The sequence below is a fragment of the Ursus maritimus genome, unplaced genomic scaffold, assembly GCF_017311325.1.
Source record: "Ursus maritimus isolate PB19 unplaced genomic scaffold, ASM1731132v1 scaffold_13, whole genome shotgun sequence".
NCBI lineage: Eukaryota > Metazoa > Chordata > Mammalia > Carnivora > Ursidae > Ursus > Ursus maritimus.
The window spans coordinates 33,404,723-33,432,396 of NW_024423675.1; the positions used below are offsets into that span (position 1 = coordinate 33,404,723).

Below are 27,674 nucleotides of genomic sequence, written 5' to 3' on the forward strand. Positions count from 1 at the left end.
TTAATATTACTTTTCCTTACACAGATCCAGTGCCCCACTTGCCAATTCGTCTGGTGTTTTAAGTGCCACTCTCCTTGGCATGAAGGTGTTAACTGCAAGGAGTACAAAAAAGGGGACAAATTACTGCGTCACTGGGCCAGCGAAATTGAGCATGGACAGAGAAATGCCCAGAAGTGTCCAAAGTGCAAGGTGAGATAACTAACCTTTATGAAAGAAAAGAAACGTGTGCATCTGGGTATTATTGAACAGTAATATTTACAATATTGAAGTGAATTACATGCATAACTTTCTTTTTTAAAATTTATTTGAGAGAGAGCGAGAGAGCATGTGTGCAAGCAGGCAAGAGGGACAAAGGGAGAGGGAGAGAGAATCTCAGGCAGACTCCCCACTGTGCATGGAGCCCAGCCTGGGGCTCTATCTCATGACCCTGAGATCATGACCTGAGCTGAAATCAAGAGTCGGTGGCTTCTCCCCCCAAAAAAGGGGGAAAAAAGTCTGCATATATACATGGTACATAAGTTTATTATAAATTTTTTGATATAAATGTGTATCACACAATTTACAAATAATAATATAAAATACTAATATGTAAATCCCATATAGGCAATTGATTCTGAGACTAGTTTCATTGATTTTTACCAAACTCTTATATTAGTAGCCAAAATTTGGTTGCAAGTGATGAATGAGTATAGTTCCGACATTATGTTGGTTGATATTTACATTTACATGAATAACTAGGATGAAAGTAAAACAAAGACATATGTTGGAGCTTTACTCATTTAATGATAATGCAAGCAAATTCTTTGTTAAATCAGATAAATAATAGTTTTCAAATACCGAAAAAATATTTCCCAATTTTTTTGCTATTTGCATTGTAATGACTACAGACATGCTTTTGAATGTAATGTTTATTATAAACCTATTCTCCATTGTTTTCTTAATTGTACACAACAAAATAATATATCAAGTTCTGATTTGTAGCTGATTTCCATAAGAATTTAAAAAAAATAAAAAAAATAGGGGAAAAAAAAAAAAAAAAAAAGAGTCGGTGGCTTGACCAACTGAACCACCCAGGCACCCCGACATGCATGACTTTCTTAATGCAGGTTTGGAGAAAAAGAATATTTGCTGCTTCATTTTAGAAGAGTGATTATATTGTCTAACTAAATGGAAGATTTTATATATAAACAATGTATGTTCTTCTTATTTTCATTATACTTCAAAATTTAAGGAGGCTACATATCATTACTGATTTTAAACTTCAAAGTTTTTATGTTCCATTTAAAAATGGAGATGTGTATACAGGGAAAAGCCAGCATGGAAATGATGTAAAAGTATTATTTCTAGTTTGCCAATGCACTATAATCACTTCTCAATTAGGCAGGCCCTGAATCCTTGCAATCCTTTGCTTTTCTTTCCCCCTTTCATTGCTTATCACTTTAGGATTACATTAAGCTGAGCATTTGCTTTTTGTAAATTGTAGAAGCTAATAGCTGAAGTCAGAACTTGGGGATTTTATAAATCCCATTTTTCATTTTTCTCTTGATTATCATGCAGGAAATCCAAGAGTTAACAGGTATTTGAGCTGAGATTTAGATGTTGAAAGTCAGCCACGCAAACAGCCAGGGAAGACTCACCTACGGAGAAATCAGCAAGTAATTCCAGCCAGAAAACTGTAGATTTGATACTTGCAGGATAGCGATTGTTGAAATTTGGAGTTTTTTTTCTCAATGCTCACTTTTGAAAACTATATGTGTGTATATATATATGTGCACTCTACCACACATTCCACTTTTGCCAGATTAATCTTTAGAAATCAGTTTAGATTGGGCCTAAGAACAATTCTGCAATTCCTTTCTGGAGACTCAGCACCAGATAAATAAATTTTGAGTTTTCAAAAAAGGGTTAAAAATTAATCATTGTAAACCTAACTTGAAGTAGTATAGTATATTCTGAAGCCTATTAATAAGCATAAATATAATGCACAGATTCACTATATTAGGTTCACATACAAGTTTATACATATAGTAAGTAAAAGTATTGCCTGAAAGAACATGTTGCATTCTTAGCAGTTGAAAAAATTTTTGAAATAGTTTTGATGACCTGGCTCTCTTAAAAGCGATGTCTAAAGAACTTTGAGCTAAAGCTTTCTTTGTTTTCCCCGTGGAAGGCAAATTCATCCACAATTATCCTTTTGATTTTAGGGTCCTTCCAGATCATTGCATCAATTGCTCAGTACACTTTTATTTTTCATCCATTGAAGAACAATGAGAAAATGCGGCCTTTCCCCCTTGCTCTTGCCTTTCCAGTTTATTCAAAGCTGCTACTCAGTTTCAACTAAATAAAGACCAGAAGGAATTTAGGAGTGCTGTTAAGTCATTCTAGGTAGCACTTTACTTGAAAGTATACTTTATATTTCTCTAGAATGCTGTGAAAACAATTACCAGTTAGCCTGGCTCTAAGACTGTATGCTGAATGAGCAATGCAGCATTATACATGGGGGAAATTCTGAATGAATGGAGGTAATACATAAAAACATACGTGGGCTATTGTAATCCTTCAATCTAACATTAAATGGATTCCGATATATAGAAAGAAAAAGCAGCCAACTGTAAGGAGTTTTCCAAATGCGCTAACAACTTCCCACAGTTTTAACAAATGCGGATAAACAGTTAAGAGAAAGCATACATGCTGGTTGCTTTTTGAAGTAATTGCTAAAATGTTGGGTCTTGAAAAGGAATTCACTTTTAAACAGCTAAAAAGAAAGGAGCCAAGGAACCATGGAATCAGTTTACATGACTGGTGTGTAGTAGAGAATCTACTTTCTGGGGAGATTCTGCTTCCATACACTTTATGTCAATTTAAGTCATATTTTAGGGCTTGTTTTGAATACAAATGGTTCAGTTTCCCTTTTCTTTCACGCATACGACTTTATATCTTTGCATTTTCTTAACTGTGATTTTGTTGTTGTTCTTGTTGTTGTTGTTGTTGGACCTTAAAATTACTTCTCCTCCATGAAATGTTTCTATTCTTAGAAATCCATGAGGAGATATTCCTCAAAGACTTAGATATTACTCCAAGACTTTGCTTTCATAAATAATCCTTTAAAATGTATAAATATAGCATGTTGGAAAATAAATAAATATGAAGCAAGTTAAACCAAATGGCTATCCATGTATAGTAGAAATCGAAGTGAAAATATGTACATTAAATGATTACTTTTCAACTCAAAAAAAACAAAATAAAATAAAATTTATAAATATATATATTCTAAATATGTTTTCTAAGTAAAGAGTTGATGGTATTCATCTTGAATATATCTTTTTTCCCCCAATTTTGGATCTTTAAAAGCTTATATTTCTAAAGATAGAAACACTGGTTAAAGGATATCCATGTTTTTACCATTTGGTACATATTACCAATTTGCTTTCTAAAAGATTGAAACAATTTATAATTCTACCAGAAAAATTTGAGAACCTATATCTATATAAGCATTTCTGATTACATTTCAAGTATTTTTAAAATGCTATTTTAGTAGTTCAAAAATATTGTGTCCTTGTATTTTGAATCTCCTTGTTTGCTTTTACATCGAATATAAATTCATGTACTTTTTAGTTTGTAATGCCCCTTTTGAGTTTTCTGTGCATATTCTTTGCCCATTTGTATGGATCAGGTTAGGGCATATTTTTTGCATCAGATTATAGGAGCTCTTTGTTAAGTATTAACTCCTTTTCTGGAACTTCTCTCTCCTATCTTCTGTTACTTTCTTTTTATATCAATGATAGTTTAGGTTGGTTCCTTTTTTTACTTTTTTTTTTTTAACTGTGTGTGTATTTTTAAAATTTTTAGTTAATATACCATTCTTTTTCTTTTGGGGTGGATTCACAAACACACATCATGTTTATACACATATTTTATATATTTACATACCTTTTGTAAATATTTTGTTCCTAGGCTTAGAAAGTTATCTATCAACCAGGAGTTTGATAAAACAGTTCTTTTTCTTCCTTTTTTTAACTATTTAATTTCTAAATATTTTAACTCTTTAATCTAACCATAACTTATTTTGATGTTTACCATGCATTGAATACCTATATTAATTTTTTTCCAAATTAAGACCATCTAACCTAATTATTTATTATATAATTCTCCTCTTACCCATTGATTTGTAATTTTTCTCTAACCTTATGTTAAATTAATATATGTAAAAGTCTCTCTTCTAAGACAATACCATATGCTTTCACTCATATGTGGAATTTAAGAAACAAAAGAGATGAACTTAGGGGAAAGAAAAAAAGAGAGAGGGAAGCAAACCATAAAACAAACTCTAACTGTAGAGAACAAACTGAGGGGTGATGGAGAAGAGGTAGATGGGGGGATGGGCTGTAATAAGGAGGGCCCTTGTGTTGAGCATCGGATGTTGTATGTAAGTGATGAATCACTAAATTCTACTCCTGAAACTAATATTACACTATATGTTAACTAATTAGAATTTAGATAAAAACTTGAAACATAAAAAAAGTCTCTTTTGAACTCCCTAATCTTGCTGTTGCTAGTTTTTCAAGAAAATTCTGTGTCTATATTGGTGTTAAATGACTGTGCTTTTGTAAACAGTACCCATCCAAACATGGTTTGATAATCTATAAATTCATTATTTTAGTTAGCATTCTAAATAAAACAGTTTCGCTTTTAAATGTTATGTCTCCCATAATGCCGTTTGCTCAAGTGGAAAGACAGTTTAATATATGGTATAATATTATGAAAAGATTTGACTTATGCTGAGAAGTCAAAATTATTATTTATGATTGAACTTTGACAGAGGACCAGAATTAGTATTGAAATAGTTTTCTTCCATGTATGATGACAATGCTTATTCATAGTGGGTTTTTTTTTATAGTAAGGTAAAAATATACAAATGTTTCTGGAAGTTATTTACTTATAAGACATTTTTATAAAAATTAATAGCATAGTAAGGTTAACCTTACCTAGCCATTTTTATTTAAACCTCATTGCTTCTTAATTCATACTATTCTCCACTTATGAGACACTATTTTTTATCTTTTTCTAAAAATGTATTTATTTATTTGAGAGAGAGAGAGTGCATGTGGCAGTATGCATGTGCACGTGCACGTGCGCCAGAGCGGAAGGAGGGGCAGAGGGCGAGGGAAAGGCGAGCAGACTCCCCATAGTATGGGGAGTCTGACTAGGGCTGAATCTCATGACCCTGAGACCATAACCTGAGCCAAAATCAAGAGTCAGACACTTAACCAACTGAGCCACCCAGGCATCTCAATGCTATTTTTTATCTTAAATTTTAGTATATATGCTGCTGAAGTGAACACTATTTTTTATCTTAAAAATGTGTTTTCTGGGGCGCCTGGGTGGCTCAGTCGTTGAGCATCTGTCTTCAGCACAGGGCGTAATCCCCGTTCTGGGATCGAGCCCCACATCAGGCTTCACCACTGGGAGCCTACTTCTTCCTCTCCCACTCCCCTTGCTTGTGTTCCCTCTCTTGCTAGCTGTCTCTCTCTCTGTCAAATAAATAAATAAAATATTTTTTAAAAAAAACATGTTTTCTGTCTTATATAAATCCTTAGCCTATAGAAAATATATGCTAATTTTAAAATGTCTTTCTTGAATATAGTTACTACAAAACTAAGTCTGGTTTATGATAATTTTTAGTTTAAATTTGAAACAAGTAGGGGATTTCAGTTTTGTTGAAGGTATTAAAATATTTGTTCAATTTCATGTAAAATTTCATTTGAGACTATGTCTTACAGCACAGATTACATATTAAACTCTGAGTTAATAAGAAAAAGAATTGCTAATCCAAAGAAAATGAAAAGTGAGATGCACACCTAAAAATTAAGAAACATAAGATTATACAATACAAAACAAATGAGTAAACATTTTATAGGCAGTTTCACATACATACTTTAGATTTAAGTTGTAATGAAGTATTTTGGAAACAATATTGAGTCAAATGGCGCTGTTTGTATTGTGGTGAAAACAAAAATTTACTATCGTAACCATTTTTAAGTGTAAATGGTGTGTTTTTAATGTTTTCATTTAAAAGCTTAAAATATTTGAACTATTCTAAAGTATATATCATTATAGTTCTTTAATGGTAGAGTAATATAGCACTAACTAAATTTTTAAAAAAGATAAGGTAATCTATTTTATTGTTTCCTTTTTTCCAGAAAGTGATTACGACATACAATTTTATTGCTGAATACATACTGTAAAAAAAAATCTGTTTATTTTAGAAAATTTTAAAATATTTAATTTATTAATAAATGCGTTGTCAGGTGATAGCAAAACCCTTTGGATGTATCTAAAGACATGAAGAATTGTAGATTTTAAAAGAAGAATTAGAAATCTCTAATATTGTCTAATATTTTAATAAGCTTCATTATAGATAACAATTATGAAGACTTCAAGAATGTGGATGAAAACTTTGCAAAAATGATTAATGATCTAGTCTTCTGGTTACTCCCAAAAGGTTCAATATTAGTCAATTAGTATTACTTGTCTTAACCAGATTTTGACTGTTAGCCATATCATGTTTTTCCTTTGTGAAGTGTTGACTTGTTAAAATTCCATTTTTCCAAAGGCCTTCTGAGTATATATTTTTTTAACAAATGTATTTTCTGGTTTTGTTTTTTTTTTAAGATTTTATTTATTTATTTGACAGAGAGAGAGCACAAGCAAAAGGAGAAGCAGGCAGAGGGAGAGGGAGAAGCAGGCTCCTCACAGAGCAGGGAGCCCAATGCGGGGCTCAATCCCAGGATCCAGGGATCATGACCTGAGACAAAGGCAGATGCTTAACGGACTGAGCCCCACAAATGTACTTTCAAAAGAGAGGTAGACACACCTTCAGACCCTTTTACCCAATAATTTGTGGCAGGCCAGTTTAAAGCAAGCAGGAAGTTAAACAATTGTATAAAGAAAGCAGCATATGTAAAGGAAGTGTTATCTCTTCAAAAATATTTCTGAAGCAAATATTATACTATGTTAACATTATTACATGTGGATGCTGAATCCATGTATACCTGTTACATTATTAACTTTAGTTTTTAAAATGTTTGGAATAGTTTGTGGTTAAAACTAAGGGATATCTGACAAGCGAACTGAAGGACGATTACATCATAGCTTTTTGGAGCCATTCAGCCATCTCTATTTGCCTACACAACCTCTAAGGATTTGCCTGTTACATTTTTTTCCCTCCCTCGGTTAAAAGTTAAATGTTGCTCAGCATACTGGGCTTTCTAAAGCTAAATTAGTGTTAATATTTCTCAAAATGGTCAGCTTTTTTTAAGATTTATTTACTTATTTGAGAAGGAGAGAGAGAGCCTGGGGGGGGGAGGGGCGGGGGGGGCTTGCCCAAGCACACAGACAGTTAAGAGTCAAGAGTCCAGAGTCAGACGCTTAACCCACTGAGCAACCCAGGAGCCCCGGTCAGCTTTTTATTAACTTGGAAAATAGAAGGAGAATTCTTCAAACATCCCTCCCCCAAATTACCTTCTCAATTAATGTCAGAGAAGAGAAATATTTAAATAAACATTTGTGTAATGTGGGTACAAACTAGATTACATGCAGCTGACCACCTTGATTTTCCTCTTTTGTAAATAATCTCACATCTCTGTTTAGGATGCTTTACAAGACATTGAATAAAGATAATTAATTGGGAAATTATACATTTTCATAGGCTAATATATAATGTGATTTATGATTAATGGGTAAATAAGTCATTTATTTTATTCCAGGGTTAACACACTCCCTTTATCTAGGTGACAGGACAGTCACTTTTCTTTTTTGTGTGTGTGTGTGCGTGAAGATTTTATTTATTTATTTGAGAGAGAGAGAGCATGAGCATTGGGGGGGGTTACTAGGGGGAAGAAGGGCAGAGGGAAAGGGACAAACAGGCTCCCTGCTGAGCAGGGAGCTCAATGCAGAGCTGATCCCAGGACCCTGAGATCATGACGTGAGCCAAAGGCAGATGCTTAACCAACTGAGCCACCCAGGCACCCCCAGTAACTTCTCTTTTTTTAAAAAAAATGCCAGACTATTAACAGGATGTGCTGAATTCTGATATGCCATCTGTATTTTATTCATAAAAATGCCTTGGTATCGGCACAGTTATAATAATAATAATAATAATGGTATTTACTACATGTCAATCTCCATTGTAGTTTTATACGTACATTGTTTCATCAAGTCCTCCCTAGATATGATACGAGGATGATAGATTTCAGTGTGCCATCCAGATCTTAATTATTAAATGCCTTTTGATAAAACTTTAAGGTATGACACAATAATAATAAAATGATAGGCTCAGTAGTATGTAAGTTACATTTGTTGTCTGGTTTAAATCTCCAAAGGGGTAATTACCACCATTTCAAGATGTAAAAACTGTTTCAGTGAGGTTGAGTAACTGGACCAAAAAGCAGGCAGGGGAAAGTGAGTTATGCTCATTCATAATTTATTGTGAATTTGAAATTAAGGGAATTTACTTATCATGATATTTCCCTTCAAATATTTTATTCTCTTAAATCTTATAATAGGACGCTATAGGCAAGAATGTATTGATTCAGAGAAAATTATTAATTTGCTCCCATTCACATTAAATTAGCTCAAAAACTATGTCTGTAGACTCGAATATCTGAACTGTAGCTATGTGGTCCTGTGGTTGCTGAAGAAAGAATTTGGAGTATTAATGTTGGCTCTCATAGGTAATCCTGCAGTTCTCTAGCATTTCACACACCCCTACAAATACACGTGCAGAGGCTTTCAAACCGTGCCTCATTCAGAAAATAAAATATCTTCTTCATGGCTCCCATCTCACACAGCACAAAAGCTTATAATGACCATACGACTTGTCACATTCTGGACACACTTCTACCCCGTTATTGCTCTGACCTCACCTTCTACTTCATTCATCTTCCTCTGGCCACATTGCCGACCTTGCTCTCCTTCAGAAGCATCAAGCATGTTTCCCTCTCAGGGTCTCCATACTTGTTCTACCCTTTGTTCTGAAATATTCTTTCCCCAGCTATCTGCATGGCCTGTTCTCTCCCTTCATGTCTTCCAGCAAAATTCAGCTTCTCAGTAACTACCTTCCCCTATCTCAATAGGTAATTTGTCCCCTTTAAATGCTTTATTTTTTCTCCGTCGCACCATATTACTTGTCACTATGTAAAATAGTGGATACAGATCCTTTAACTCTTCGGTTTGGATTATTCCCGGTATCTTACAGTTTTTGGTGCACTTGTGAATGGGATAGATGCCTTGATTTTTTTATCTTCTGCCTCATTGTTAGTGTATAAAAATGCAACTAACTTCTGTGCATTGATTTATATCCTGTGACTTTGCTGAATTCCTGTATCAGTTCTAGCAGTTTTTGGTGGAGTCTTTTGGGTTTTCTACACAGAGTATCATGTTGTCTGCGAAAAGTGAAAGTTTGACTTCTTCTTTGCCAATTTGGATGCCTTTTATATTTTTTTGTGTTCTGGAATTTAAGAAACAAAACAGCTGAACATAGGGGAAGGAAAGGAAAAATATGAAAAGATGAAAACAGAGGGGGAGGCAAGTCATAAGAGACTCCTTGTAACTATAGGAAACAAACTGAAGGTTGCTGGAGGGGAGATGGATGGGGGGATGGGGTAATTGGGTGATGGGCATTAAGGAGGGCACTCATTGCGATGAGCACTGATGAATCACTAAATTCTATCTCTGAAACTAATAACATACCATATGTTAATTAAATTGAATTTAAATAAAATTTTTTAAAAAATATAATAAAATAGTGGATATATTTTGCAACCAAAATAGAAAATTGTTGAGTGAGTAAATGCCATTTTTCTTCCCTCCTCATAAGGACTTTTAGTGAGAGTCCATTACGTGCTCTGCAAAACGTGGTCCTTTTTCTGATGAAACTCACAGAAGGGGAGACACAGCCATGACACTGACAATGATCCAACACTGTTGCACTCCAGTAGGGCTTTGCATAGAGTATTATCAGAAGGTTCATGGTTAAAGGGATAGCTCATTCATTCATCTTGAAGAATCCAGGGAGAGCTAGGTTGTTGAGGATTATTGGATGGACTTGGGCATGGTAAAAAGGTATCCAGGAGTGAGATTATTACAATGAAAAGTACAAGGGCACAGAGCCAGGAAATGTGTACTCTGTGCAGACGCCACAAGCACCTTGTGGTTCCCTGAGAGTAAAGTTCACAGAAGGAAGTGGTGAAAGGTGGGGCTGTAGAAGCAAACAGAAGTCTGGGTTTTGCATGCAAAGATAAGAAGCTTGGATTTTAGCCTCCAGACTGAAGAGTTGTAGGCAGGGAGATGGTGTCCGATTTATATTTTAGGTTGGTTGCGATTGATTCTATGAGGGTAGTTGTAGACATCTAGAAGGAAGGGATGACAGTATGAGCTAAGCTAGTGGTCAAGAGGCTGGAGAAGAAGAGAAGGGTTAGATAAATATCTTGTGGCTAAACCTGTCTGACCTTGATGATTATATGTGGATGTGAGATGTAAGAAGAGAATAACCACCAAATATTTAGTTTGGGTGTCTAATTGGATGGTGATACCATAAACTAAGATAACCTAAGGAGCTCAACCTAGTTTTATTTTGTTGTTGTTGGGATAGGGGGCCATGAAATGATGATGAGTTTGGTTTTGCTTATTTGACTTTGTAATGGCTGTAAGGCGTATAGTTATATATGACCCACAAACAGTTGTTACATGAGTCTACAGCTCACGACCCAGGTACACACTGTAAGCAAAGAAATGAGATCCAGGGGAGCGAAGTTGGAACCATTTGAATATGGAAAAGATCCCCCAAAGAGTATGTGCAAAGTGGTGAGTCGTGGGTAGAATTAAGGGATAAGTGAAGAAATGGGAATCTGAGAGAGAAAAGAGAACCTGGAAAAAAGGTGGCATTGAAGGAAGAGTATATCAAAGGTCAGAAGGAAGTAGTGATCAGTTAAATGCCACTGAGAGATACCATAAGAATTCAAAAGATGTTTATTGGTGCACCTGGGTAGCTCAGTCAGTTGGGCTGCAGACTCTTGGTTTCAGCTCAGGTCATGATCTCAGGGTCCTGGGATCGAGCCCCATAGAGTTGGGCTCCACGCTTAGCAGGGAGTCTGCTTCTCCTTCTCCTGCTGCGCCTCCCCCTACTCGTGCTCTCTCTCTCTCTCTCTCAAATTAAATCTTAAAAATAAAAAAAGACTTTGTCATCAAGAGTCAGTCATAAGATTTAACTTGAAATATATATGAAAATCTGTATAACAAAGAATACCAGAGCATTGGAAGACAACTGAAGTTATCAGAGTACTGGCTTCAAAAAGCTAACAGAGCAGGAGACACAATTTTGCAGTCAACGTCTTACTTGTTTTTGCAATGTAGTCTACTACCATAGAGGTGACCACTTTTAGTTTGATATGAGAAATGAGGACTCATTTCACCTATGTATCCCCTTCCTTTCTTCTCCTTCCAATTTTTGGCAGTTATTACTTTAGTTCTTCTTTTGATTATCTTTTACCTTTAAATAATGTACTCAAACATCTGTTCAATAGTCAAACAACTTTAGATGATATGTGTGGATATAGCCCTCCTATAGTTCTTTCTACTTCTTCCTTATTTCCCATTCTCTATAAGCTATAGCTTGGTTTTAAAATTGTTAAATTTAATAACATTCACATTCTATTCTAATATAATATTTAATACCTCTGTTTTTTCTAAAGGATGATTCTAACATTTAAAAACCAATTGGGTGTTTCCACAATCAAGAACATGTAATTATGGAATTAAGATTACATTGTCTTCTATGAGTTCACAGCTTCTAGGAAAAATGCCTCTATGTCCTTGCTCACTGTCAATTACTCAATTGCGCCGTATTTTGTTACACCTCATATTTGGAACTTACGTGCCTTTGTTTTGTTTTTCCTGAAAGTTCTCATTGTTTTTTCTTTTCCTCTATTGAGAGTAGAAATGCCCACTTTAATTACCATGTTATTTAATATTTAGCTCCTCAGGAATTTTAGTGCTTGGTATATATTCCATTGTTGTTTTTTGGAGATGTTCTTGAAACCAACTGACATCCTATTCTAAACTGGACTGATTGCTTTCCAGCTTTTTCTCTGAGATTTCTTATAGCATTTTTTGTATGTTCTTAAATGGCCTTTTCTTGAATTTCACATTCATTCACTTACTAAAGTGCTTCCTTAAGTAGTGGTCCCAGAGAAGGTACAGAGGAGTCTTAGCATCTCTGGAAATCTTTCATTTCTGCCCTCATCTATTATTTATTTTATAGTTGGATAAGAACTCGAGGTTCATAATATTTTTATCAGATCTTTGAAGGCTATGTATATATGTTTGCTTTTTTAAATTTCCTATTTTATTTTATTTTTTTAAATTTCCTATTTTATGGAGAATTGGTACAGTGAGCTAAGTAATGAACCGAGCATTACTTATGGGATTGTTTTTTAACTTTCCTTATGATTGTTGCTTCTAATTAATTCTTCCAGATATCAAAAGCCAGTAAGGCAAACACATATATATAAAAATACTTTTAAACATAAATAGAGTAAATTATTTGTTGGTGACAATAATAGGTAATAGTTAATTTAGTCATCATTTCCTGCTTAAGGAATAAAAAAGCCTTCATTTCTTGGTGAAAGTAGAGATAAATACTTATAGGCAGATGTGTACTGAATTTTTTTAAGATCTCTTTTATTTTATTTTAGAGAGAGAATTTGTGTGCATGAGTGGGGGGAGGGACCGAAGGAGAGAACCCCCACGTGGACTCCCCGCTGAGCACAGAGCCCAATGCGGGGCTCCACCCCAGGACCCATGAGATCATGACCTGAGCCGAAACCAAGAGTCAGATACTCAGCAGACTAAGCCACCCAGGTGCCCTGGGGATGTGTACTGATTTAATTATGAAATAGGTTAGATATTTAGCAGTTCATTTATTGTTATTCTTCCACCTTATGAGTAAGTAGAATCTGTATGAAAATTAATGGCAGTATTCTACTTCTATTTTTTAGATACTTTGTGGGCATTTTACTAAACAAAATACAAACAACTTGGGGACAGCAGATACTAAATATATATATGTATGTTTGTATAATTAATATTTTACTACAGGTGTTAATATGCCCTATGAGGAATGTCATAGACTCCAAAAAGGTCCATGTTGTCATTTCTGAACAACTCTAAAGTGGACTTAATATCAAACTCTTTTTACTTTTTTTAAGATTATTTATTTGAGAGCAAGAGCATGAGTGGGGGTAGGGCTGGCTAGGGGAGGGGCAGAGGGAGAGGGAGAAGCAGACTCCTGGCTGAGCAGGGAGCCCACCTATGCTGGGCTCAATTCCAGGATCTTGAGGTCACGACCTGAGCCGAAGACAGATGCTTAACTGACGGAGCCACCCAGGCACCCCTCAAGCTCTTTTTAAAGAAGTATCTGGTATATTTTGAGCATTTCATCTCATGACTTATTAAGTCTAGAGAGGTTTAGCAACATTTAATGTTTAAATATTCAACTTTTAAGTATCAGCCACTCTTACTTATTATAGCTGGAGAGAAGAAACCCTGTGAGTAATAACAAATCAAATGACAGCTGTGCTTTATGAGTAGTCAGTTTGATCTAATAGATTGAAGAATTTCTTGTCTGTCATACTTTGTCTCCTTCTCTTAAGTAAAACCAGAATCTTGATGCTAAGTTAATTTGTTTTGTAGCAGAGATAAAATGATGAATGTTTTGAAGCTGTAATACCGAGTAAAAACAGCTTCATTGAGAAATAAAATGTACTTTATATAAATATAATTTAAAGCATGTTTCCGGCTTTATGTTCTAAAAACAAAGATGGTGTTGTCAAAGCATGACCTTTAATGATATAGTTAGGGCATTCATTTAGCACATGAAATTTATTATGCCCTGAGTGTTAGGAGTTCAAAATTACAACTTGCTCAGCACATGTGAAAAGTAATGTCTCTTATTGAACATTAATTTGCATTGTGTCAGTTCATTTCTCTGTAATTATCAAATTGTAAAATATATATAATCAAGAGATAGTTACAATAGTATTAAAGGAAGCACTGTGTACTTGAAGGTTGGTAAATTATGAACCACTTTTTCATAATTAAATCATTGCCTGTCTTGTGTAAGATATTCAAATTAATCTTTAGGACCATATAATCCTGCAATGTACAAGGTTACTATAGAGTTTAGAATTTTATCACTCCCTGTGCAGAAAGATTATTTGACTAACAATATTTTAGTTGCCTGTTCTGTTCAGATATTATTTTAGCAATAAAGAAAGGGGTGCCTGGCTGGCTCAGTCAGTAGAACGTGTGACTCTTGATCTTGGGGTTGTGAGGTCAAGCCCAATGTTGGGTGTAGAGATTACTTAACAATATAATCTTTAAAAAGAGAGAGGGAGAGAGAGAGAGAGAAAGAAAGAAAGACTATTCCAGGACACTAGAAATTACAGTCTTTACTATTTAAATGAAATAATAAATATGCCACATAAAGATTTTAGAACCCAATGAAGCAATGTTACAAGCAGATATAAAATGGCAGTGACAGTTATATGTGAAATTTTGAGCCTAGTGAACATCAGTGACAAGCTTAACTTTTTAGTACGTCTCCTGTCAGAAAAAGTTTTGATATTGTGTTACAGGAAGAATGTAAATTGGCCCAGAGAGCAGCTAAAACAAGCAGAAAGACTCACGATATGGCTTGTGTGTGAGAGCACACACGTTTGTTTTACTAGCGCAAAGGTTGTGCTGTCAGTTAGCAAAGGATACTATTGACCCCCTGTTTTTATCTTTAAGTTGATAATAAGAGGCTGCTTAGCTAACAAAGAAACAGACATGAATCAAAATCCTTTCTCCATTCACTCAAGCAAATTACTTTTCCAAGATCAGGTTATGAATTAGAATGCCAGTCTCATGGTGCGGTTATGAGGCTTAAAGGTGCTAATCTATGTACAATGCTTGGCACATAATGGGCTCTAAACAAGTATTAGTCCTTTTCCCTTTATAAGTCACATACAGCACTATGCTATGTGACCAGGAAATGTGTTAAGTGTTCTTTTTTCCATTTAAAGATCAAATAGAGGGGAAAAAAAGATAAACCAAAAAAATTAAAAAATAAAGATCAAATACAATATATAGTCAAAAGTTGACTAGACAATGAAGTAACCTTTATTTTAGGCGCTCAGCAGTTGTCTTTGAACACGGTTTCTCCTAGTGCTCAGGAGTTTAAAGAAGGATCAGAAGTAGTTCAAGGGCCCACCAGAACCTTCGGCCTCTATTATTCCCAAATGCCATGAATTTAAAATGGTTGTGGTCACAGGAATCGTTCTTCTGAATTGTTCACAGAAGCAGGCACATCAGAGAGGAAGTTCTGGACTAGGGGAGAAATTATCAGGGAACTAAAGAGCTTAAGCCTTAGAGACCTCACCTGTACAAGTCCCTTCTTTGGCCTTGTATCTAATTTGTGCAGTTGGCTCTTGAACACCATAGGTTTGAATTGTGCAGATTCACCATAACTAAATTTTCCTTTCCTTATGATTTTTCTTAATAACATTTTCTTTTCTGTAGCTTACTTTATTGTAAGAATACAGCATATAATACATAAAATATACAAAATACGTGTTAATCAACTATGCTATCAGTAAAGCTTTGGGTCAACAGTAGGCTATTAGTAAATTTGGGGGGAGTCAAAAGTTATAGGCAGATTTTTTACTGCAGGGGCGACAGTGCCCCTAACCCTCATGTTCTTCAAGGGTCAACCGTATTTGTAATTTAAATTCTTCTCTTTTAAGAGGACCCCTCAAATTAGATAATCTTCAGGTCCCATGAAATATGGATTCACTCTTACTGGACTGTCAGGTAAAAGAAAAAAAAATAGTAAAATTTAAAAAGATGAAGCGGCCAACAGCAGGAAAAGGAGGTTTTGCTTCTATTGACCAATGAGGATTTGTTAGTAACCTTGGACCAGAGATGCCCATATGCACCTGACAATAAACTAGTCCTTGCCTATCCAGGAAGGTACTCTCTAGTTTAGCATCAACCTAAGAATTATGAAAACATAAGGACGGGGACCACCCAGCAATCAGAGGGTGTGCGGTTACATTGATCAGGCATTTGATTTCTCACATTTTAGGTGGGTAAAGGGAAAGGAATAGATAGAATCAATATTATATTGATCTGACTCAGTATGTGCCAAACAATGGGTTAGGCACTGTATATATATTATCAAAATTTTTATACTCATGTGAGTAATATTATCTAAATTGAAGCAAGAAGTAACCTCTTTTTATACAGCTTGTGGAGCCAGAATTCAAACACAGGGCTTCGTGAAGCCAAAGCCCAGATTTTTTCAACCTCCTTATGAGCTAAGGCTTACCTGCCAAGAATTAATCACTGGCAGGGAATGGACATTTAATCTATAATCAGCCTAATGATTTTCATTACCGAATGTCCTGCCAACCACTTAGTACACTTTTCTTTCTCAGTTCATTCAGTTGTCATTTAGTAAGTGCAGACTATGTGCCAGTCATTGTGCTGCCTACAATGTGCTGCCCTTCATTTAGTTATTACTTCTTCAAACTTGTCATTGTCGGCTAGACACTCTGCAGTAGGTAGATAGGTAAGTAGGTGGATGGAATGATGGTAGGTAGGTAAGTAGGTAGATGGATTAATGGTAGGTAGGTAAGTAAGTAGATGGATGGGTGGATGGATGGATGGATGGATGGATGGATGGATGGATGGACGGATGGTAGGTAGGTAGATAGGTAGATGGATAGATGGATGGTGGGTAGATATGTAGATGGATAGATGGATGGTAGGTAGGTAGGTGGATGGATGGATAGAGGATAGATTGACAAATATGTGTATTATCAAATGAAACTTTCACCATTACTATGATTACTATGTATTGTTATTTTAAAAGCACCCTCAGAAATCCTTCTAAAAATGAATATTGTTCTTTTAAATTGAAGTTCAAAATTTTGGTTATTGAATCACTAAAACTTGCATATGATTTGGAGTTGGAAATTTCATAATTTTTGTTTTCAAAAACTATGAAATAAGGTTATATATTGTAATGGATAACTTTCTTTACCTCCCAACTTCTAAATTTTTCTTTTCACATTAAATATCTTCTCTTTCTCCTGGATGATTTTATCTCATTTCCATAATGGTTGAGAAGTTTCTGAAAAATATAAATCTATAACTGTACTGCTGCAGAGGTTCAGGGAAGTAGTTGGGTATCAAGGGAAGGAGAGTAGGATTTCAAATGAAATGTGTAAGGTTGAGGCGTCTGGCTGGCTCAGGTGGTAGAGCATGTAACTCTTGATCTCAGGGGCATGAGTTTAGGCCCCATGCTGGGTGTAGAATTTACTTTTAAAAAACTGGGTAAAGTTGTAGGGCACCTGGGTGGCTCAGTCATTAGGCATCTGCCTTCAGCTCAGGGCGTGATCCCAGGGCTCTGGGATCGAGCCCCGTATCGAGCCCTGCGTCAGGCTCCCTGCTCCACTGGAAGCCTGCTTCTTCCTCTCCCACTCCCCCTGCTGGTGTTCCCTCTCTCGCTGGCTGTCTCTCTCTCTCTGTCAAATAAATAAATAAAATCTTAAAAAAAAAAAAAAAAACTGGATAAAGTTGTGAACTGCAGCCCCAGCTTCACTGAAAAGGTTTGACTCACATGTTAATTGTGAAGTTCCCAATTACATTAAAACACTCACTGACACGCTCATCCCAAAACAAAGTCAGGGGTAGAAACTTAAAATAGTCAGAAGGGTACTGGGGACATAGTAAATAAATTTTCTAAGCAAAGAACTAATATATAAATATATAAATAAACAAGAATGAGTGGGATGTAACTTGAATGTAGCCAGTGCCTACTCTGTAGTGAAATGGGAAGATTATTTCTGGTGATCCTGTTTTAACCACATAAGGGGTAGACAGTGTAACCAAATCTTTGTCTTTTTTTATGAAGTAATGTTAAGTTCTCTTTCATGGTTATTCACCTAACAAAGGGTGCATATACTTGAATGAAAGATGGCTCCAATTTATATACAGTGTCCATAAGGATTCTGAGCCAAGTATCCAATTATATCTCAAGGAATAGTATCTTTATTGTAACACGGCCTCAGTGCTTGAGACAGTGACCCTCATGCTGGGTACCTGGTAGACTATGAGTGCAATCCTTGTTACTTTATGGGCGAAGCTGTATTTACATGTAACTTGACTGAAACAATAGAGGAAGAGGCTGAGTTTAACAGCTGATGTTGTATAAACAGTCCTGGAAACATACTTGCAAATGACATTAGAGTTGGAAACTGAAATGGTATTGTGAATACACTTACAGCTGCTATCATTTCCTTCCTCAAAGGAAGACTCCTGCTCCGGGTGACTGGCTGGTTCAGTCCATAGAGCATGTGACTCTTGATCTCAGGGTTGTGAGTTTGAGCCCCATGCTGGGTGTACAATTTACTTAAAAATAAAATCTTTAAAAAGAAAAGAAAAGAAAAGAAAGAGTTCTGTGCCTTTCTATTTATGCACGCAGAGTTTTACATAATCCTTTCTTTTAAGGAATATTCTTCATCTCTTCTCATTCCTCACATCACCTCATTCTTGCTGATCATAGCATAAACAAAATATACTTTCGCAGCATTTTAAATTGCCTCCTGACCATTGAGTTAGGTGTATGTCTAGAGGGATAAGTGAGTTTTCTCAACAGCTTGAGTACCAGAAATGTTATTGAGATTCGCGCATGTTAACTATTTGATACAAGCACAGCCTTGGACAGTGTGATTATAAGTAAACTGACAGCCTCAAGAATGCTAAGTAAGGCTTTTGTTTTGGTGAAACTTGTTTGTTCGATAACACTTGCCAGATTTCACTTTTAAAAAATTGTAATAACTTTTCCTTGCCTTTTCCTCTGTCCCTGATACAGATCCACATCCAGAGAACTGAAGGATGTGACCATATGACCTGCTCACAATGTAACACTAATTTTTGTTATCGATGTGGGGAGAGATACCGCCAGCTCCGTTTCTTTGGAGACCACACATCAAACCTCAGTATATTTGGCTGCAAATATCGCTACCTCCCAGAGAGACCTCATCTAAGGAGATTAGTGCGAGGGTCGGTCTGTGGTGAGTATCGGACATGATTTATAGGAATGCTTTCTGGGAAATAAACAATGATAAGAGAACTTAAATGTAATAGCCAAGATAATTCTGAGCATCTGTCAGGTATACCAGTGGGGACTTTACCCAAAAACAGGAGGAAGATATTTTCTCTACCTTTGAGTTTAGAAAAATGGGAATTTAACTTTGTTAACAGGACACAACTTACATGAGTAAACAGGTTTTGTTTGGAAAACAAAGTATTAATTATACTGCAGAAATGAAAATTAATCTTTTAATGAAGTCTTATTGTAAGCCACTTGATGAGAGGACAACGTCACATTTATTTTTCTGTTGACAGTACCTAGCAACAGGTTGTACGCATATACTCTATTCCTTCATGGAGGACTTTTAATACAGTTTTGAAAATCCCTATGGGGCATCTGGGCAGCTCAGTCGGTTAAGCCTCAGGCTCTTGATTTTGGCTCAGGTCATGACCTCAAGGTGGTGAGATGGAGCCTGCTTAGGATTCTCTCTCTCCCTCTCCCTCTTCTCCCCGCTCCCTGCTCTCTAGCACATGTGGTCTCTCCCCACCCCCACCCCCTGCCAATAAACAAACAAACAAATAAAATTTAAAAATAAAATAAATAAAAATTCCTATGTTTCAGAGGCCTGTACCGGAGTCTTATTGTATCTATACGGTTGATGCCATTGTATGTATGTTCTGTTGTATTTTTAGTTAATATTAATAGCTAACAGTTAATGAAATGAGTATCAAATGCCCTCATTGCGTGCAAACCCAAGTTTAAATATCCAAATGCAATGCCTTTTTGGATTGAGTTTTTACCCCCTTCTTTGTCCTCAACAACACACGGTCTCATACAAATATGCAAACATAAACCCAGATTCCTGCTCTGGCCTGATGCCACCACCTTTGTGATACGGCGTTCTTCTGACCTGATACTGCTTCTTCCAATAGCTCCCTAGTTCTCTGGAATGTATCCACTGTGAGGTTTCTTCCTCTCTTTTTCTTTACACAAAACTTCTATATTTCCTCCTCTAAGAGTCTTTCTCATGTATGTGCAATACTTTTTAACATCTTCCACATTTCCCCTTTTCTATCTACTTTTGCCTAGTGACTTCATGAAAATCTTTTTATCTCTCTTTAGCCTCCATCACTTTATTACTATTGTAAATTGCTCACCTTACTAGAATCATATGATGGCTAATCAGAACAAAGCTGGTGCTGATGCTGCATTTCTGTTAGGTAAAAGATAGGGCATATATTGTATAATTCATTTTAACTTATGGAAACCAGTGCCATAATTTTCTAAAATCTTGTGTGATCTCTATAAAAAATATCTTTATTGAGCTTTAATTAAATGTAATTGTTCACAACCAATAACATTCAATATAGTCAAGATTGGTTTTAGTTATTTTCAATGTTTTCCTGTTTACTTGCTTGTAATATATATATTTGCTGTTTATTTGGTGGATATATTATAATTGTATACCCAATATTTACTTATTAGTTAAACAGACTTTGGTGGGATAGCTACGGAATTTATAACATTTATAAAATTACTCCCATGAAAATACTAAATTGCAAATTAAGTTTTGAGCTGTAACCTATTTGTAAGTCTGGATATATTGAGAGCAACCAACAAACACAAAATTCTTTTATTTTCTGTATTACTTGTTCTTTTTTTTTTTCCTACTTCAATGACATTTTGCGGCAAGATCTTTCCTTCCATTTTTTACTTTAAATAATCTTTTATTTGACCATCATTTTTTCCTTTTTTTAATTTGGTTTAATCATTCTTAACTAAGGGAAGTTATTTCTTGCCCTATTTGCCCAGTAATATTTTGGATGCACTCCCTTTGGGTCCTCTGATTTGCCTAGAGGCCACTCGAATCTTCTTCTCGGGTCATAAAATAGAATTGTGTTATTTAACAGCTTGTACAATGCACAGCCAGTGAACAGTGTCAGCAGAGAAATATCTTCTCTGCACAGTCTTTTCCATTTTTATTTAAAAATTTTATGGTCAGCTTTCTGTCAGTGGTTTTCTTTGGGGCCTGTTTTCTACTGTGTGTGCACGTACCTGTGTGTCGGGGCCGACCTGACAAAGTAGGGAGCAGCTGGCTTTCAGAGAAGCTCTCCCTCACACCCCTGCTTTCCCACCTCTAGTACAGCGGCCTCTAACTGATGTTGGGCCATAACTCCAAACAGGGGGTCCACACCTCTCCCAGCCACACAAAAGGCTGGAAAAGGAATGACTCTGTAAGTCACAAACCTAGCTTCTCCCTGCCGTATAAGAGAGAAGGTGGATTATAGCAAAGCCCTCCCACCCTTTGTCTCTGTGCGATGTAATCCAGTTTGCTCCGTCGGTTTGGGGCTGCAGCCTCCAGATGTCCCTGGACAGAGGCAGAGGAAGGGCCTGTTCTGCTCTCACAGCTGGGGAGGATGGCAACATGGTTTGCATTCCATGTGACCGTGTGCCCAGCTATGGATCTGCGGTTCTGCTCCTAAAGAATAAGAGAGAACAGAGATTTGAGGATGAGTTTAGCAGCCCCTGACATGGGGCATCTCCCTAGTTGGAGTAGGGAGATTACTCAATGAATGGCATAGGGAATAAAAGTGACTGAGAAAAAGTACTGAATTCTCATATCATTACATAGAAATGCTCAAAGTATTAAGTTAAAGTGTATAATAGTAAAGAAAATATAGATCTTTAACTGATTTTTAGGTGGCAGATAATTTATACGAACAAAAGCAATAAAACCTTCAAAAATCAATATCCAGTTTTTTAAAAAAAGATGAAGACTGGAACTAGAATTGAAGAAATACAAGTAGCCAATAAACATTTTTTAAAATATTCAATGCTATTAGTAGGCAGAGAAATGTAAATTAAAAAGAGGGTTTTTTTTGAACAATTGATTAGCAAAATTTTTTGTTAATACTCAGCGCTGGACTTTCATACCCTGCTGAATGAATTAGAAATTTTGTGCAATTCTTTTGCGAGGAAATTGGATAGTAACGTAAAGGACATTTTATTTTTTATTTTTTTTTTAAGATTTTATTTATTTATTTGACAGAGATAGAGACAGCCAGCGAGAGAGGGAACACAAGCAGGGGGAGTGGGAGAGGAAGAAGCAGGCTCATAGCGGAGGAGCCTGATGTGGGGCCCAATCCCATAACGCCGGGATCACGCCCTGAGCTGAAGGCAGACGCTTAACCGCTGTGCCACCCAGGCACCCCTAGGACATTTTAAAATATGATAAATCTAAGCTGATTTATTTGCAGATGTGGTTTATTTGCAGGTATATTTTAAAATAGCAAAAAAAAGGAATAGAAAGTTAGGTACATGAATATTTAAGTCAGATATATACAGATATAATAGAATCTTATTTCAGCTATTGAGAATAGTATTTTAAATGAATTGTTAATAATATAGGAATAAGAGAGGATGTGCTTAATTCCTCAAAACAGTTTCAGAAGTAAAATTAAACATTTATTAAGCATTGATTACGTGGTTGAAATAAGTTTTTTACTTCCCAAAGAAAGAGCACATTGGCTCTTCGAGTTCTGTGATATTTGGGGGGAAAAAAATCGGTGCTGTTAATTTGCAATCATGTTTCACTGTTATTCTGAAAATATATTAATTATTTAAAAAGGAAACATGAATGAATATACTGAGCCATGGGTACAGGAAAAAAGATTCTTTTAAAATATTCAGGCCAGGGGCACCTGGGTGGCTCAGTCGGTTTAAGCGTCCAACTCTTGGTTTCGGCTCAGGTCCTGATCTCAGGGTCCTGGGATTGAGCCCCGAGGTGGGCTCCCCACTCAGCAGGGAGTCTGCTTGTCTTTCTCTATCTCTGCCCCTCCCCCCGCTCTCTCTCTCTCAAATAAATAAATAAATAAATAAATATTTTTTAAAAGTAAAATATGCAGGCCAATATATTCTAAACTCTTAAGCATAGCTTTTAGAATGTATCAAATGGCATTGTTCAATAAGATTTCATATTACTTATTGGATTTTGTCACTGGCAAAAAATATAAATAAAAGCCATGGTTAGACATTGTGTCCATTAAATAGTCATCTTTTTAAATTAGATATTAAAGACTGTATTTTCTATCCATCTGGTCATGGTTCCAAAGACCATTCCTTACACATAAAGAAGTTAATATTTTTCTGACAATTTTCCAACAAATGGCGCATTATGTCTCTATTTTTTTTTATGTAACTGCTTTTTCCAAATTACTGTCCTTAATTTGTAGAGTAGTATTGCTGGTTTATCCTTAACCGGCAAAGCCCCTCCATGCCTTCTCATCTCTTGTTGTGCTGGGGTCGTGCGGCTGTCTTGTGTCACATGCCTTAAGGGCGAGGTTACTGTACACCAACAAGATACTCACTACTGTCCTCTTCCCATGTGTGCTAGGGCCTTTCAAAGTGAGCGGGATTCAGGGAACTCTGTGCCCTGTTTGCATGAAACCAGCACTTACTATAATCACTGCCCAGCTATTTATTTAGGAAAAAAAGTGCTGGTTGATGCCATCCTTTGGCAACCTGACCAGCACTTAGCTTTATTATAAGTGCTTCCTTTTATTTTTCTCACATTTTATCTTTTCCATGAGACCAATGCAGACCTCCCAGTTTACGTTTTAAAAATGTTTTTTACAGTAGTTGACACGCAATGTTAAATTAGCTTCAGGTGTACAACACTGTGACTCAGTTTCTCTCTGTACCTTATGCTGTGTTCATCACAAGTATAGCTACCGTCTGCCACCATACGATGCTATTACAGTACCACTGACTCTCTTCCCCATGCTGTGCCTTTCATCGCTGTGACTTAATTCATCCCATAACTAGAAACCTGTCTTGCCCTCTCCCCTTTGCCTATTTTGCCCATCCCACCTCCCCCTTCCCTTCTGGCAACATCAGTTTTTTTTTTTTTTCTCTGAATTTATTAAAGTGATTCATTTGAATAACCTTAAATATACTGTATGTTTACTGGTAATTAGTAATTCTCTCTAACAATATTTATTTCTGGTTTTAAAGATATTATTTATTTATTTGAGAGAGAGAGAGCATGAACAGGGGGAGAAGTAGGAGAGAGAGAATCCTCAAGCAGATTCCTTGCTGAGCGCAGAGCAGGATGCAGGGCTCAATCCCAGGACCCTGAGATCACGACCTGAGCTGAAACCAAGAGTCGGATGCTTAACTGACTGAGCCATCCACGCACCCCTCTAACAATATTTAAACATCCCAACTGTAGTTCAGTCCACTAGGTGTTCATATTATTACTTTTCTCTGGACCCAGGAAGTAAGTAAATCACTTTTTCAGATGTGGGCTTAGATATAAGCCCCCTGTAGCACCTACTAGCTTTCCATTTTGTGAGCTAATTAGATTTTCTCCTGCCAACTCAGAATGTGTCACTCCTTTGTTAATCTTTCAGAATCTTGAAAAATGAAAGAGACCTAAAGGAAAAGCACAAAGATGAATGGTCCTGGTAGAATAAAGTGAACCCGTAACTTTGGAATTTTTTTGGTTATAAAGTCTAAATGATTTATGAGATGTTTGACTAATGTGCCCAGGACTTCTGTGGGACTAACGAATTTACATAAGTATGTTTGTTCTATACCTGATCCATTTCCTAAGAGAAATATTGCCTTAATTATAATTAGACTTCTTAAAAAACAATATACACTGTGGTATTAAAAAGCGTTGCTGAAATTGTTTGATAAATTAGTTTTAAGACTCTAAGTGGTTTTGTCTTTTGTTTTCCAGCTGGAAAATTATTCGTTGCACCTCTAATCCTGGTCTTGGGATTAGCACTAGGGGCCATAGCAGTTGTAATCGGTAAGAAACACTTAACATATCTGAGCTTAGAATTTTCTGAGTGCCATAGAGAGAATACAAGTGTAAATGTAATAATATGGGTCAGTTATTAAGTGGACATACCTGTTCCATGCTTGCTTTAGATAAGCAATCAGCGTACGACATAGATTCAGAGGAGTGTGTTTCATATAGGATGTATTGTGTGACGCTTCTGCAGTCTATAAAGGCTTTGATTCATGTGTTTTATAAAACTTTCTTAATGCCCTTTTAATACCAAAGTTAATACAACTAGTATTTTAATGCAAGAGTCTAATGGACTAGACATTTTCCAATTCTGAGTTTAGGTTGGAGCATCCAGGAAAAAGGCTCCGGTGTACCCTGGTATAACTGGTTTGTTCTAGTAAAAGGATACCCCGAGTAAAAAAGATACCTTCAATGTGAACATACACCCAACATATATTTCAGCACTGACAAACAGAAAACGTATGAGTGATTTGTATAGTTTCATTCATACGAGTATACTGAAATATGTGCTTTAAAGCAGTGGTTCTCACACTCTAGCATGCTGTAGAATAACCTTGAGGACTGGTTAAAACACGCATTGCTGGTTACTACCCTCAGTTTCTGATTCCATATTGGGGCAGGGCCCATGGGTTTCTAGTTCTGAGAAGTTGCTGCCGGTCCAGGGACCACACTTTGAGAACCATTGCTTTAGAGAATTTTAAATTAAACACTGTAGATAAAGATTGCTTTGATGACTGTTCCACACAGTAGGTGGGATTTCTTTTTTCTTTTCTGAAAAGAATAAATTTTCATATGTAAATTTCTATTTAGAAAGTAATTTACATGTAAGGACAGATAAAATTATAAAGTGACATTTAAGAATAAATTTTCATATGTAAATTTCTATTTAGAAAGTAATTTACATGTACAGGACAGATAAAATTATAAAGTAACTGACATTTAAGTTCTTACAATTTAGGAAGGACTTTAGGAAGTAGATACTGTTATATTTGCATTTTACTCTGAAGGAAATCAGGCGTACTGGGACCTCATATGTGGTCGAACTGGGAATCAAACCTGGCATTTGGCTCTATAGCCCATGTTCTTAAGTAATGTGCTGCCCTGCCCAGGACTGAAGTGTCCTATCAGGGTCCAGATGATATGACTAGGGATAATAAGGAAGACAAACCTAAGATTAGATATTTGAATAGAAAACATGAGTCCATATTCAAACTGGTGTCACAGAGGTTGTTCAAAGGGGGAGAGAACTACAGAAAACTAACACGGAATGAAATCTTATAGAAGTAAATACATTTCATCACGTAGGCGCCTCCCCCCCTTCATCTGCAGGCATTGCTAAATAGCAATTAAATAAATGACTGCAAAATGGAAAGTGTAAACTTTTCAAATATATAAACCTAAATGTCTCTCCTCCTAATTAGCTTTAATGTTTTTTTGTCCCCAGGTTTATTTGTATTTCCTATCTATTGCCTTTGTAAAAAACAGAGAAAGCGATCACGGACAGGAATGCACTGGTAAAATGCGGATGATTTCATGCAACAAAGCCGGTCCGGGTAGGAGCCACACAGAATGGCCCACTCATCTGAGACTCACGTCTTGAAAAACACTGCGTCCCGTCCCCCTGTGGTTGTCTGCAGGCCACAGTGGCTCTCGCTCCGGTGCATTCCCTACATGGTATCCTGATTCCTTTCCTTATACAGTTTGCTGCTTTTAAAAAATGGTCACTTTCATAGACTATAAACATCTGTATCATAACTCTGACCTTCTTACTGGTTCTTGGAAGAAACTATTTTCATTAAGAACCAGTTATCCTCAGAATTGTCTGAGCATGCCTCTCCTGAGCGTTGTTTGGACGGGCTTTGTACCTGCACCTCCTTCCAGGCCCTCTTCTGAGACGGTGTGACTAGCTGAAACCATCCCACCTGTACAAACCAGCAAAGCCGCTTCGCAGAAGGTAAAGGCTCACCATATGCACCTGTTTTGATCTGTGGCCCAAGCAGTATAATTCCTTCATCCTTCAGATGCTAGAATTGTTAAAAATCTCAGTGCCCAAAAGGGAACTAGTGAAACAAAATTAACGAGAAGAATCATGAGTTACTGAAGTGTATCCGTGCAGGGGTGTGAGTGTGTGTATGTAAGTATCTGTATTAAAATTAGGTCCAGTAACCTTGTACTTGTCAAGTTCTGTGCCTCTACGCTATTTTTCCATATTTTCATAGACATATTTAAAGATGATCGTTCTTTTCTGGGCATATTTTGGTAATGTACTGAATTAAAGTCGATGTAGACAACAGGCTATTTTGATGTTGACCCTTTCTATTCCTTGCTCTCTCTCTCTGTCTCACATACATGCACACACACCAGAAATGTGTGCAATGTCACCTCGAGGATCATCAAACTTTTTTAACTGACGAAACTGATAGGTTGCTTTTAGGAAATTCTCAAGACCAGAACCTTCAGTCTTTTCAGATTTTTTATATTTTGGCATACATGCTTTACTAAATGAACAAGTCCTTCAGACAGGATTAGTTAATTTAAAAAACAAATTTGCTGTAGCGAGAACTGCTTAAGCCCTTAAATCACTGTTCTGCTAATTTTTTTAATCCACTTGTAATTAGAGATAATTCTGCTTCAGGTCAAGTTGTGATAGTATTGGAA

The 27,674-nt window shown here is 36.2% G+C and overlaps 1 protein-coding gene across 1 annotated transcript in view; it reads left to right on the top strand.

Moving 5' to 3' along the window:
* RNF217 (ring finger protein 217) overlaps positions 1-27,314 on the top strand; it is a 119,722-nt gene extending 92,408 nt beyond the window's left edge. The window contains exons 3-6 of the mRNA XM_008691246.2: positions 25-189; positions 18,977-19,178; positions 24,942-25,013; positions 26,461-27,314. Coding sequence (XP_008689468.2) covers positions 25-189; positions 18,977-19,178; positions 24,942-25,013; positions 26,461-26,534 — 513 coding nt within the window. The 3' untranslated portion in view covers positions 26,535-27,314. The remainder of the gene's footprint in view (positions 1-24; positions 190-18,976; positions 19,179-24,941; positions 25,014-26,460) is intronic.
* Positions 27,315-27,674: the final 360 nt, after the last annotated feature.